Below are 13,795 nucleotides of genomic sequence, written 5' to 3'. Positions count from 1 at the left end.
GCAGACACACAAAATCACATCTCTTTAGTGTCCATCTCAAACAGCTTTAGTAATATTTTATTCTATTCTTTTTATGTGCATAAAAAAAACTGGTGGATATAGATACATGTCCCTCTCTGCTCCCTCTGGCCCCGACTTTAAACTCTCTCCCCCAGTGAATGGCGTGGTCGCAACCTACTGGTCAAACACCACCTAGGTTCACACCTTACAAATTCTGACCTTTTTTACCCCCTGACAGATGTCTGACACAACATAATGTTAATAGTACACCTCACAGTCCGTTCTTGCATTTTTTAAATGACAGTAAAGAGGGCAACGACAACTCCAGGTCAAACCAAGGTACTTATTACTGAGACAGACCGTTACATGGGTGGCTAAGGCCAAATCGTAAGATTGGCAGTTCCTTGGGAAAGACCCTGAACCCTGTTCCTTTGATGTATGAATCTGTAAAAGTGAATTAGTTATGGAAGACTGGAAAGGCATAACATAGAAGATTTAGAGCATGGAAGAAATGGCTTAACCAGAATAAAGCAGTGACATGCTCTGTGCCGTCGCTAATTAATCACCAGCAGGCTCCTGATTAAACTCATTAGCCACCCTGAGATTGAGCTATTTATCACTATGGGAATGCCAGAAAAATCAAAGGTTCAAGAGGCATGGACTGAGTTAACACATCGCAAAGCCTGACAAAGGATGACATGTTTATTTTTGACTTTTTATTTAACAAAAACTGTAGGAAATAACTGTGAGGTAGTGAACAGACGAGATCTTGAGTGGGGAGTGTTTGTCTTTCCACTGGCCGAACCATTAATCCTCTGTCAGCTGTAGATGCACGTTTATCACACACACACACACACACACACACACACACACACACACACACACACACACACACACACACACACACACACACACACACACACACACACACACACAGTAGCATTTGTATTCCTACACTTGCAAGGATTTTCCATGGAATACGTAATTCTCAAACTCTAACTGTAAACCTCTGATGTGAACATGACCTGTTCCAGTTGTAAACCAGGGCCAGTATTTAATGTCTCTCAGGGAAGATAATTGGTCCTAATTTGTATTCTTAAATGTTGACTGACTGTCTTCAGGTGGTCCCAGCTGGTGTGAAATGATACATTAAACATTTACACACATACTAGTACGTGACAAAATATACCAATGCATACCACATGCTAATTGCAACTGTGTTGTGATTATGTTATCTTTTCCAAAAAACAATCATTCAGGAACCGCCTACAGCTGAAAAATGTCAAAAAGGAAATCACATTTTTTCCTGATAATTGTGACATATTCAATGTTGACGCTGGCTGCATATTGTTACAAAGTCATTTTAAAGTCCATATCATTTCCTGCTAATACAAAATGTACTTTTCCTGCTAAAATAATGTCAAACAGCCAACGGTCAGGCTTACTTCACCTATCTTATTTAGTTTTCTCTCTATCAAATGAATCACCTCAGTCTGTCAGTTTTAATAGAGGTGATGTCATAATAACAACTGACTAAATATATTCCCACCTCAAAATATCAGTGCAGCCTTGATGCTTGATGCATGCAGTCTCTGAAAATCATGACCCCATAAACTCAAATTATAATCCTACAAAAAGGATTTCACCTAAACAACTTAAACATAATGCTAAACTTAAATCCTACTTGAAAACATCATGAGAGGTGAGACCTGGAAAGGTGACTTCCCCTTGATAAGGGTTGTGTTCATCTGAAGATCTACACAATCCTCACAAGCAAAGTAAAATGGGTGTGCAGTCTTCTAAACTCATTGCGTTCCATGTGTATTTGATTGCTAAAGGATAAAGCCTCTCACCTGCTCAGAGAGCGAAAAAGATTGAGAAGTATTGTCGGCTGGCTTCATATTTGTTTTGATTAAGCTAAACAAGGCTTTGCAGTGCGTCTGTAGAGAAAAATCAATCACAGCCTTCATTCCCTGACACTAATTTGATTTAGTTCAATTTGACCCATGGGACCAGCTGCCAACACATTTACCCCAAGTATTCATTTGATCTTCTATTTCCATCCTTCCACAAGTAAGAAATAGAGGAAGAGAATGGTTTGAACCAAATAGCATTAGAGTAGAATGCACTTTGAACTGTTTACTGTGGTCACTATAGGTCAAAAGAATATTGCGATTGCCATTTGTTGTTATGTGGGGCCGTAAAGTCACTCACTAGTTTGAGACCTCCGTTTTGGGGAACAATCTTTTCATTCTGTACACATGACATCTATTCTTCTGTCCATCCGGGGAGAGGGATCCTCCTCAGTTGCTCTCCTGAAGGTTTCTTCCATTTTTTCAGTTTTTTTGGGAGTTTTTCCTGATCCAATGTGAGGTCCTGGGACAGGGATGTTGTATGTGTACAGATGGTAAAGAGGGGAGTTTGTAATGTGTGATTTTGGACTATACAAAATGAATTGAATCCACATTAAGCTGCCGCTTTTCATTAATCATCATGCTAGAGTGCAATTGAGAATTGTTACATTATATCAATTAACGATTCTCAAATGCACTCTAGCAGCAAGGCAACGGAGATAGGGCACAAAAAGACTCGTACTACGCCACTGTAATTTAAAAAGCCAAAGTTTTTGATTTCCATCAAGAAGCAGTGGACAGTAGTCTCAATTGTGTAGGGGCAAGGGGGTTTTCATTTATTTTACTGCACTTACTTTCACTTTAATCAAATCGTTCATTCCCTCCTCTTTAATTTGAAGACCATCCATAAAAGTTCATTGATACACCCTTGTGATAATGTTCCTCCTGCATCCACACAGATGGAGCAGATATCTCTGTACACAGTCTAACCCAGAGAGCTCTGGGAGATCAGCTGCTCTTGATAAGCTTCATGTAAATGCTCAGACATCTGGTGCATGTTGAGAGACTCCGTGGTTGCATTGCAGCCATTTGAGGTTTAAAACTCAGTGGTTGCATTTTAGTCTGGATGGGCAGAAACGGACATCCATGTTGACTTGTTGATTGGGTCTTAAAGTCCCTGATTCCCTGATTCATCACACCCCTATGACATCATACTTTCCCTTTATTATCTTTGCTTATTTTGTTATGCACAACTATGGCGAAGTTCACAAACAACTGTAAACAAACAAATCTAGTATAATCTGTCATACGACATTGAATTGAAGCTAACTGGCAGAGTTGTGTGTTCAATGGCGGGGTGTCTTCACCTCGACACCGCAATCACAGAAAATACACACTTCCACACTTCCTCTACTCCACACAGCAGCCGCCACAGGAGTGTTTTTGTTACTGTGTGTGTGTGTGTGTGTGTGTGTGTGTGTGTGTGTGTGTGTGTGTGGGGGGGGGGGGACTGCCAAACAAACCCTCCTTGATATAATTAGTTTTCTCTGCCGCACTTAATTAACCTTTGTCTGTGTGGCACTTTACGCATCTCATTCACAAGCTGAGTGCTCTTTTATTAGCAGCGTGTTGTGTTTTCAATACGTGTTATCAGTCATGGTGAGGTAGTTCTTCGTAATCTTCAAACTGTTTCTGCGCCGCTGTTAGAAGTCGAGGATTGGTGTACGGAGCACAGGAGATGATGATGTGGGTTTGGTAATGATTCTCATTCGAGGAGGCCAAGGAAGGCGTACTAGCGCGGTCACATACTGTATGCATATCAAAGGGTAACGGGTGAGGAGGCGTGGTCACATACTGTATGCATATCAAAGGGTAACGGGTGAGGAGGCGTGGTCACATACTGTATGCATATCAAAGGGTAACGGGTGAGGAGGCGTGGTCACATACTGTATGCATATCAAAGGCTAACGGGTGAGGAGGCGTGGTCACATACTGTATGCATATCAAAGGGTAACGGGTGAGGAGGCGTGGTCACATACTGTATGCATATCAAAGGGTAACGGGTGAGGAGGCGTGGTCACATACTGTATGCATATCAAAGGGTAACGGGTGAGGAGGCGTGGTCACATACTGTATGCATATCAAAGGGTAACGGGTGAGGAGGCGGATCAAACTGCACATGTGGAATACCTACACTTGAATGTCCACCATGATCCTCTTGTCCTCCTCAACGTGGATTCCCCAGATACAGTCCTGGCCTTTATCGTAGGCTTCAGGCCAGTTAGGAGACAGCACCACTCCAGCTGAGTCTGTGATCTCGCCGCTACACACAGCTGGAACATATGCACATACACAACCATCGACATTAAGACGATGGTGAGATTTATTTCATCAGAACACATACAACAAAAGGGTTGGTGGTCAATGTCTAAGTTCAATGCCAAAACAATACATTTTCAAAAATTCAATACTTCAGTTTTGATCTTTATTAAATAAAAGAAGGACACATTCTTGAATGTTGAAATAAACACAAGAAGCAGCCAGAGAATAGTTCTGCTGAAATACAATTGTAAGAAGAAACAGCAAGTAGGAAACTGTAGAATTAGATAATTTACTAAAGCTATTTATAAATGGATTTAATAATTTGCTATAACTTCACACTGGTTATTGAAGAATATCTATGTGTAGATTATTATTTGAATGGTTTACTTTATTATTGAAGAATATATGTGTAGATTATTGTTTGACAATATACTGTATTATTAAAGGTCGTCTTAGGAAGGGAACGATAGGAGGAGTGAGCTTTGTGAATGTGTATTCGGGAACAGGCAGATGGGCACTGAGAAGGAGGAGCTTCGAGGCTTGATACGCCCCCAATTCATGCTCAATGTTGAGCTTTTGTTTTGAAGGGCAACAGCAGAAAGATCTTAGAGGTATGACCTGGCGAGTCGCCAAGAATTTTGGCCGTCGCGCAGGCGTTACGCAGGCGTTACGCAGGCGTAGCCTAACGCCGTAAAGTAAAACGTGTGCGATTTGAACACTAGGAGGCGCTACAATAGTTCACCAAATTTGTCACTTGGGCGTTTTTCGCTTGTTTTTGTCACTTTTTGCCGTTATACATTTAAGGTTTTCTCCCACAAAAATTATCCGATCGACTTAAATTTTGTTTCCAGGATGATCAGAAGGCCTTAAAGATGATTAGTTAGAAACATTTTGACTTTTTCACCGCATTTCACTTGTCGTTATGTGGACCCCAATAAACGCCCACTTTCTGTGTTTTGTCATGTTATAGACTGATGCTTTAACTGATCCAATCCTTCCAAAAATAATCATGCATGATGTCAATCAAGGCCTGAACACATTGACATGAAGAAACATTAGAATTTGTCATAGGAACACCTACTAAAAAAAAAAAGAGACAGGTTTCAGACAATAAAGTCTTCTACTTATACTAATGTTATCTTCTTAGTCGGTGAAGGCATCAAGTTTTTCATCTGATCGGTGGCGCAACATCATAAGAGTTTTCCCTGTGACCCAGAGACCCGTGTTCAGATCCAAGCCAGGGCTAATTTCTAACAATCAGCCATTTTCATCTACTGTGGTTATTTCAAAGAAAGCGGTAGAAATATATAGAAACAGGGCATCTGACAAACATTCATCTTAAAATGACGCACTGTGTCGCACTGTGCAGTGCTTTGCCGGTTTGGACATTCTAATAGAAAACAAGGCAATCAGGCAACGTAGCTGACGTTGCTTGTACCACACTCAGTTAGGACACGGTCAATAGAGTTGTTTTTATGGAGGAAATATTTAAATACCATTTTTGGTCAATTCTGACAGCCCTAGTGTGAACTATGTTGTACTAAAACTCTGAGGAGTGAAACATTTTTTATTTAGCTTAATATTGGTTGTTGTCATTGTTTTACAATACAGTAATTTCTTGTTTGTTTGTTGACTGACTAACATGGCAGCATGAGTTGTTCTTGGGTCCCGTCTAATTCAATCAAATCATACTGGGATTTTGTGTGTTTACAGACAAACAAAGGCTTATTGCCTAAAATAAAATGATAATGTAAATTATTTTTAAATACATCTCGTTTTTAATCATTAGATGAGTCACTTTATTTCAACAATACAGACATACAGACCTCTGCAGGCAGGCTCGGTCTCGTTCCACTGGGGATTCTTGGGGTCCATGCATTCAATAGTGACAGATCCCTGTTCAAGGGTATAGCCATGGTTACAGGCAAACTCCACCACAGCTCCCACTGCCCAGGTGTTGTCGCTACTGGTCAGGTTACCATACTTCACGAAGGGTTCGTAGCAGTGGCCTGCTGCGAAGGCTGTGGTACAAAGACAGAGATTTGGACTGAGACTTTACCATTATGTTTTACATTTATTTAACAAGAGTGGTGATGTCAACACATGCAGAGGGTACAGATGTTGTCAAACTGTGGATTTATGTTTGGCTTCTAATCCAATCATGAAGTTACTAAAGTGGATATAAAGAATTGTCCTGTATTACAACAGGGCCCTATTTCTCGCCAAGATACAATTATATCACGTGATGATGACTTCCTATACGAGCGCTATCCATCATTTAGGAATCATTTATTAAATACCTTCTCGAGCCGTACATTGTTTGTACTTTTCACACGTTATGGATGTGTTTAGATGCATCCAATAATATGTTTATTGAAAAAGCTGCAATTAAGGCAGAAATGATGGTGAATAATGTCCTATAGAGTATTTATGAAATGGGGCCTTTACTCACAAAAGTGTTTTTTCGTCTCTCCTGCACTTATCAAAGTCCATTGAGAAGCTGGAGCCAATCCCAGAGAGGAAGGGTACACCTTGGGGCTATTTAGAGTCAACAATGAACCCAACCAGTCTTTGGACTGTAGGAGGAAGCCCAGTCTGGTTGCCATGCAATTTAGTATAGTACATTCATATATACCCTCATTTAAACATACATATTATTGATTACCCCACCTCCCACTATTAGCGATTCCCACCCCCTTCATACATCTCCAGATATTCTATTATATTTGATACAATTACATATATTATTGGATTTTGTTTAAAGTTGAGGACCAGGATAAGCACCATGTATTCTGGCTATTGAAAGTTCCATGTTCACAACATCAAGATAGCTAGCTAACCACTGGGGTTTCGTGAGTGTGTGGGGGGCTGTCAGGCCGGTTAATAAAATGGTTTTTTGGGTTTGTGATAATTCCAGTGTGGAAGAATCATTTAGAAGCAGCACAGCAGGAGTGCATGAATTACATAGTTCAAGATCTTTGTCAAAAGCAAATAAACCATTTTCCAGAAAAGAGTTACATCTTTCCAAAACCAAACCATGTGCATGAAAGACCCCACAAGTCCTCCTGTACAAAGGGTACATATTAGTGATGTGATTATTTTCATTAAATAACTTTTCCTCGGTGTGTAATAGGTTTGATGTAAAAAATGTAGGAGAATCTGCTGAATGACCTACAAAATGACATCCCCCACACTAAATTTAATTCTCAAATAAGTATCAAAGGAAACCTTCTCTGCCAGATTAAGGTCACAACGTAAACACGTGGTTAAGGAAGAAATGACAAAGAAAGAAATGTACACTTGTATTTATCCCTGTGGGGAAATTCTTCTCTGCAATTGACCCATCTTTAGTTATTAAGTGGGCTGCAGTGAAGCGCCCCGGGAGCAACTGGAGGTTCAGTGCCTTGCTCAAGGACACTTCGACATGCAGCTATGGGGAGAGCGGGGATGGAACCGGAGACCTCGTGGTATACAAAATAAATGTAATGTAATTATTCTGTTGAAGGTCTTTGTTCATTATTTTCTTTAAATCAATAAATAACAGAGAAGCAGGCCAAAGTTTCTCACTGATGCTGATCTGTTCTGGGCCTGAAACAAATAGTGAGCTTACATCCTCTTATGTACAGTGCCTTTGTGTGTTGTTATCATGAATGCTTTCTGATGGGGGTTGCTGCCATGTTTTCTCCATGTTTCTCCAATTTTTGACATGAAGCCCACATGACAAATGCCATGCTATACTTGGATTATCCATTGCTCTGGTGCTTACCTTGGTACCTGATGGCAATGCCAGTGGATGTGCCTGTAGCGTCTGTAGTCAGTTCGGTGAAGAGATGCCTGGACGTGCTAAGTAGACCTTCATTGGGAAGATACTCCACCTCATATGAGTCATACAGGGCAGCTGCATCTATGTTGTTACCATTTTTTATCAGCAACCTGAGAATGAAGAACACAACATCATTTGTCTGGGCTCTTCCTGCAGATGTAATCAGTACATGGGCTACCTTGGAGTCATATTATGCTCATTTTGTATGTTGGGTTTCTTCTGGAACATGTTAACATGCTTTAATGTTCAAAAACACTTTATTTACCCAGGGTTAGGGTTACATATACTGTGTACTGTCTCTTTAAGCCCTCACCGCCTTCAAGGCATCGATGCAGCCAGAGATCACTGTGTGCATTTCTCATGGATTTGATACTGAACAGTATTTTAAAGCACCAAGACCTGCTTTATAATTGTGCATGTTTGTTTGTTTCTATGTATAGAAAACTGTATATTTGCTGAAAATGCACTATTAACGATGGTTAGAAAGTGGCTTCACTTGTTAAGGAACCACTCCAAATATACCCTGTTTAAATGATGACGAAGACTTTAACAGGACATTCTGGTTCACCACACTTCGTACATGGCAGGATTCTTGAACACAAGCTGTCAAATCATCCAACTAGTTGTAAACAAACACATAATCTATAACTCATTGCATATGAGAAAACTATTTAAGTACAACTTGTCATTGGCTTGGTTTTGATTTAGTTTTATTTTGAAGTTTCCTGCCTCTTGTGTTCCATGTGCACTTCACTTCCTGCCGGGTTATGGCTTTTTGGATTTGATCAGTTACTCATTTTTGGACTTCCCTGCTCTGTTAGTTTTGTTTGCGTTGGACATTTTTCTTTTAGAGAGTTTGGCGTGTAAACTATGATTGATGTTAATGACTGACACAACATTCACCTTGGTTTTCTCCTCTACATATGCACATTTGACTAACCTGCATGTTTCTTTATAATCTGTTTTCAGATGACAGCATTGATGTTGATGAATACATTGTTGTTATTGCAGGTAGTGATACCCAACACCAAAACCACAGAAAAATGGGACCCAATGGAAAATATAAAAGGGACCCATCCTTTGATGAATCCATTTACTACCATTAATGACACCCAATTGAGGTGTCAGGCCAATAAATAAACCCAAATGGCTGCCTGGAATGCCCAAACACACAACAGCCCAGTTAGTGCAGCTTCAGGGTGCTTTCACACCTCACCTGTTTGGTTTATTGGGTGCGTGGTTTGGTTAATTGGTTCATGATGTGGAAGTTCAGAGACTGGAATTGGTAACTTGAAAGAAGCAGTGATTGGTAGAGTAGTTCTTCTATTTGTGGATCCAGATACATCAAATTATGTTGGCATCTTCTGGGGATGGATATGTGGTCAAGCTTGGTATCTACATCTCCAAAGTCATTGAAGTGGTATTGTAGAGAATGACCAAAAAAGCAGATGGCCTTTAACAAAAAAATGAAGTTATTCTAAACACTTCTCTCCAATCTTTTGAGTTTCCTCATGGTCCAGATGGCTCTTCATATCGATGAGGTCTATATTTGCAGGAGGTATACACAATAGATTATTCAGCTAATTTCCCCCCCTGTGGCTATTCCTTTCTGTCCTCTGTAACAGGAGCCCCATGCAGCTGAAATGACACTGCAATGTCACCGCTATATGAGCTGCACTGTGAGCCAGTTTTTCCCTTGAAGGGTGCTTAGAAATGATGTTCTTACAGGGACAAAGCAGAGAATCGGAGGCAAGAGAGAATCGGAGGCAAGAGAGGCCTCTTTGAACATACGTGATGGAACAAGTGACACAGGCCTGTAACTTAGAGCATACAGTGCATCCGGAAAGTATTCACAGCGCTTCACTTTTTCCACATTTTGTTATGTTACAGCCTTATTCCAAAATGGATTAAATTCATTATTTTCCTCAACATTCTACAAACAACAACTCATTATGACAAAGTGAAAACTGTTTTTTCGCAAATTTATTAAAAATAAAGAACGAAAACATAACATGTACATAAGTATTCACAGCCTTTGCTCAATACTTTGTTGAAGCACCTTTGGCAGCAATTACAGCCTCAAGTCTTCTTGGGTATGATTCCACAAGCTCGGCACACCTATTTCTGGGCAGTTTCTCCCATTCTTCTTTGCAGAACCTCTCAATGTCCATCAGGTTGGATGGGCAGCGTCGGTGCACAGCCACTTTCAGATCTCTCCAGAGATGTTCAATCGGGTTCAAGTCAGGGCTCTGGCTGGGCCACTCCAGGACATTCACAGAGTTGCCCCGAAGCCACTCCTTTGTTATCTTGGCTGTGTGCTTCGGTTCGTTGTCCTGTTGGAAGATGAACCGTCGCCCCAGTCTGAGGTCCAGAGCGCTCTGGAGCATGTTTTCATCCAGGATGTCTCTGTACATTGCTGCATTCATCTTTCCCTCAATCCTGACTAGTCTCCCAGTTCCTCCTGCTGAAGAACATCCCCACAGCTCCAGGCGAGCTGTCATGTGCTTTTTACTGAGGAGTAGCCTCCGTCTGGCCACTCTACCAAACAGGCCTGATTTGTGGAGTGCTGCAGAGATGGTTGTCCTTCTGGAAGGTTCTCCTCTCTTCATAGAACAACACTGGAGCTCTGTCAGAGTGACCATCGGGTTCCTGGTCACCTCCCTGACTAAGGCCCTTCTCCCCTGATCGCTCAGTCTGGCTGGGCGTCCAACTCTAGGAAGAGTCCTGGTGGTTCCAAACTTCTTCCATTTCCAGATGATGGAGGCCATTGTGCTCATTGGGACTTTCAATGCTGCAGACATTTTTCTGTACCCTTCGCCAGATCTGTGCCTCGATACAATTCTGTCTCGGAGGTCTACAGATAATTCCTTGGACTTCATGGCTTGGTTTATGCTCTGATATGCTGTGGTACCTTATATATACAGGTGTGTGCCTTTCTAAATCATGTCCAATCAACTTTAGCACAAGTGGACTCCAATCAAGTTGTGGAAACAGGATGCACCTGAGCTACATGTTGAGCGTCATGGCAAAGGCTGTGAATACTTATGTACATGTTATGTTTTCGTTCTTTATTTTTAATAGATTTTCAAAAATTTGCAAAAAACAGTTTTCACTTTGTCATTATGGGTTGTTGTGTGTAGAATGTTGAGGAAAATAATGAATTTAATCCATTTTGGAATAAGGCTGTAACATAACAAAATGTGGAAAAAGTGAAGCGCTGTGAATACTTTCCGGATGCACTGTATGTCTTAACATTATTAACCAGAGCTTTTATCTCTCTATTGTTTGGTTGCCATGGGAATACCTTTAAACAAACTTCCTGGTACTTGAAATGACTGGAGGTAGTTAGATAAAGAGCTGAATGAGGCAGTGGGGGAGTCCATAAATCTCTGCACAGTCTGTAAAGGGAAAGTGAAATACCAGTATTTGATATATTCTTAGATAAGAGAAAAACTCTCCAAAAAACCTTCAAAGGGAAACAATAAAAAAGACAATACAGAAGACAGAATTTTACAGGACGTTATCGATATTTCCTTCTAATTTAAAATAAGATTATATTTAATTAATCCTTATCAATGCAAAACTACAGATGCATGCTGGATTTATTTTACATTTAGTGCTCATTACAACTTGATCTGTGTATCCTCGATGTCTAACAAATGTGCTGAACACACATTTCCTTCCCGATGAAACATTCTGGAACATTTTAAATCCTGCGTTGTTAATTCCCATGATTACTAGTTTGCACTCTTCTTCTCATGAGTGGATGTGTGATAGTTGCACGTCCAAGCTTGTGCAAAGGCCATGAACAGACAGCTCTATAGCACTACTTATGGTCAATATCTTCACAGGGTCACTTTGTATCGTATTTGTAATTGTTTTCATTGGCTCTTTCATTTTCACATGTAATAGCTGAATCAGATTCTGAGCTGTCCTTTCCACCATCAAAGGAGCCTATTAACTATAAAATGCACTGAACGGCATCGTCTGACGGCAAATTTATAATGCAACAGGAAATCACTTTAAACTGCGTTTCCCTTTTGATTCTCATTTAAAAAAATACCCAGATTTTGTCAGTGTAAGCTGACACCAATTAATCTTATGCACAGATGACCTTAGTATAAAGAAAATACAGTTTTACTGTTTGCAATGTTCAACCATCCTCGTGAAAATGCTGAAGGTCTTGCTTACCGATCATCATCCTCAGCCAGCGCCACCTTCTCAAAGTGGACATGTATTCTGTGGCCCCGAGGGGCCTCCAGCTGCCAGTGGCAGGTCAAGTTGTTGCTATAGTTGCTGGGAAAACCAGGAGAGACGATGCGGCCAACTGTGATGTTCCTGATCAAACCACCACAAGCAGCTGAGAGGAAAGAGAGGGAATGTGAAGATGAAATGCCAAACTGCATGTGTTTAATGTCAACTTCAAATTCATAAGCTGGTCCTGAGATAATCAGAAGATAACCTTATTTCACCAAATTAAATTTTGGTTTTAGAGACAAACATGAATGCTTTTCTTTTTCATGATTGCACCAGAAAGCTCTTTTCATATGAGCTGTTCAATTATTGTTGAAAGGTTGTTTGATCAAAGAAAATTACAAGAAAACTATACGCATAGACCACTAAAGGCTGGAATTCCCTATAATGTACATAATGTAAGAAGTGTTGTGTTTTGTTAATAGTAACTTTACAGCACCTAAAAAATGTGATCAAGTAGAACCGAGAGCATGAAAACAGTATTTGTCTTTAAAAAAACTAAACTCAATGTTGTAGTGTAAATAAAGGAATTAATGCTATGGGGAAGTTGTTTTAAGTGTCAACCTCAAGACTAGCTATTTAGGAGCTGTTGGCGTTCTGCTGGTAACATTTGTGGACTTCCTGCCTCACAGAATGTTTTGTTTGTTCGCCCCCTGGCGTAGAATACTGCAACAGAAGCCAGCTTGATCATAAACAAAGATTAAAATGTGAAAGTTTGGTAATTTTATACTCCCGAAGCCATTTTGGCTTCATGCACACTGAGCGACTTTCGCTGTATCCAGTTCTCTATACATCCATGAGAAGGACCTGCTCACTATGTAGATACGAAGGGCTCATTCAGAGCTTACGAAAACACAACCATTCTTAGATTTAATTAGTTTTGATCAAACACTAATGAAAAATAATCAATATTATATTCCAGTTCTGCCACGAGATCCCTCCGAAATCCGACGCACTGCTCCTTTAAAAACCTTCTTAGAATGTAAAAAAAGATCCTGTTACTCAGAAACCACAGACCTCAACAGCTTTCACTCAAACTGTGTTTCACTACCAAGTACCTATGAAGACTGTTGACAGTGTGGCTCGATACCAGATAGGTGCATGGTCATATCATTTGGATGTATCAAACATTTGAACTGACCAAATACTTATTCTGTAATTAGTAGGAAAGTGAATCAGATTCCTCACTTTTCCATCACCTTTGATTTTAAATTCAAGAGCTTCTTGTTAGGAGAGAAATGATGTGAGACAGATAACAGCGTCAGAGATACAATCAGATATCAACACTCACAGAGAATCCATCTCCAGCTATGGGAAAATGTGTGTGTGTGTGTGTGTGTGTGTGTGTGTGTGCATGTGTGTTTTGGGTCCCAGCTGTTTAGGTCAAGGTTACTCATGCAGACAAAGCTTAATTAAGGCAGAGCAGGAAGAATAAACCCATTGGCATCCTGCCCAGCCTTCAGTAATCACACCTCGAGACACCTGCTTTATGCTGTGGCGCACGCACACACGCACGCATGCACACACACACGCACACACACAC

The 13,795-nt window shown here is 40.5% G+C and overlaps 1 protein-coding gene across 1 annotated transcript in view; it reads right to left on the bottom strand.

Annotated features, from left to right (window-relative positions):
- The window catches only part of sez6b (seizure related 6 homolog b), an 89,319-nt gene that overhangs the window by 23,785 nt on the left and 51,739 nt on the right, over nucleotides 1-13,795 (bottom strand). Inside the window, exons 6-9 of the mRNA XM_034528481.1 lie at nucleotides 12,190-12,358; nucleotides 7,942-8,108; nucleotides 6,002-6,196; nucleotides 4,048-4,186 (exon numbers count right to left, since the gene is read on the bottom strand). Coding sequence (XP_034384372.1) covers nucleotides 4,048-4,186; nucleotides 6,002-6,196; nucleotides 7,942-8,108; nucleotides 12,190-12,358 — 670 coding nt within the window. The remainder of the gene's footprint in view (nucleotides 1-4,047; nucleotides 4,187-6,001; nucleotides 6,197-7,941; nucleotides 8,109-12,189; nucleotides 12,359-13,795) is intronic.

The sequence above is a fragment of the Cyclopterus lumpus genome, chromosome 25, assembly GCF_009769545.1.
Source record: "Cyclopterus lumpus isolate fCycLum1 chromosome 25, fCycLum1.pri, whole genome shotgun sequence".
NCBI lineage: Eukaryota > Metazoa > Chordata > Actinopteri > Perciformes > Cyclopteridae > Cyclopterus > Cyclopterus lumpus.
The sequence above is the reverse complement of the archived record's forward strand: the minus strand, read 5'-3'. Positions and strand labels throughout refer to the sequence as shown.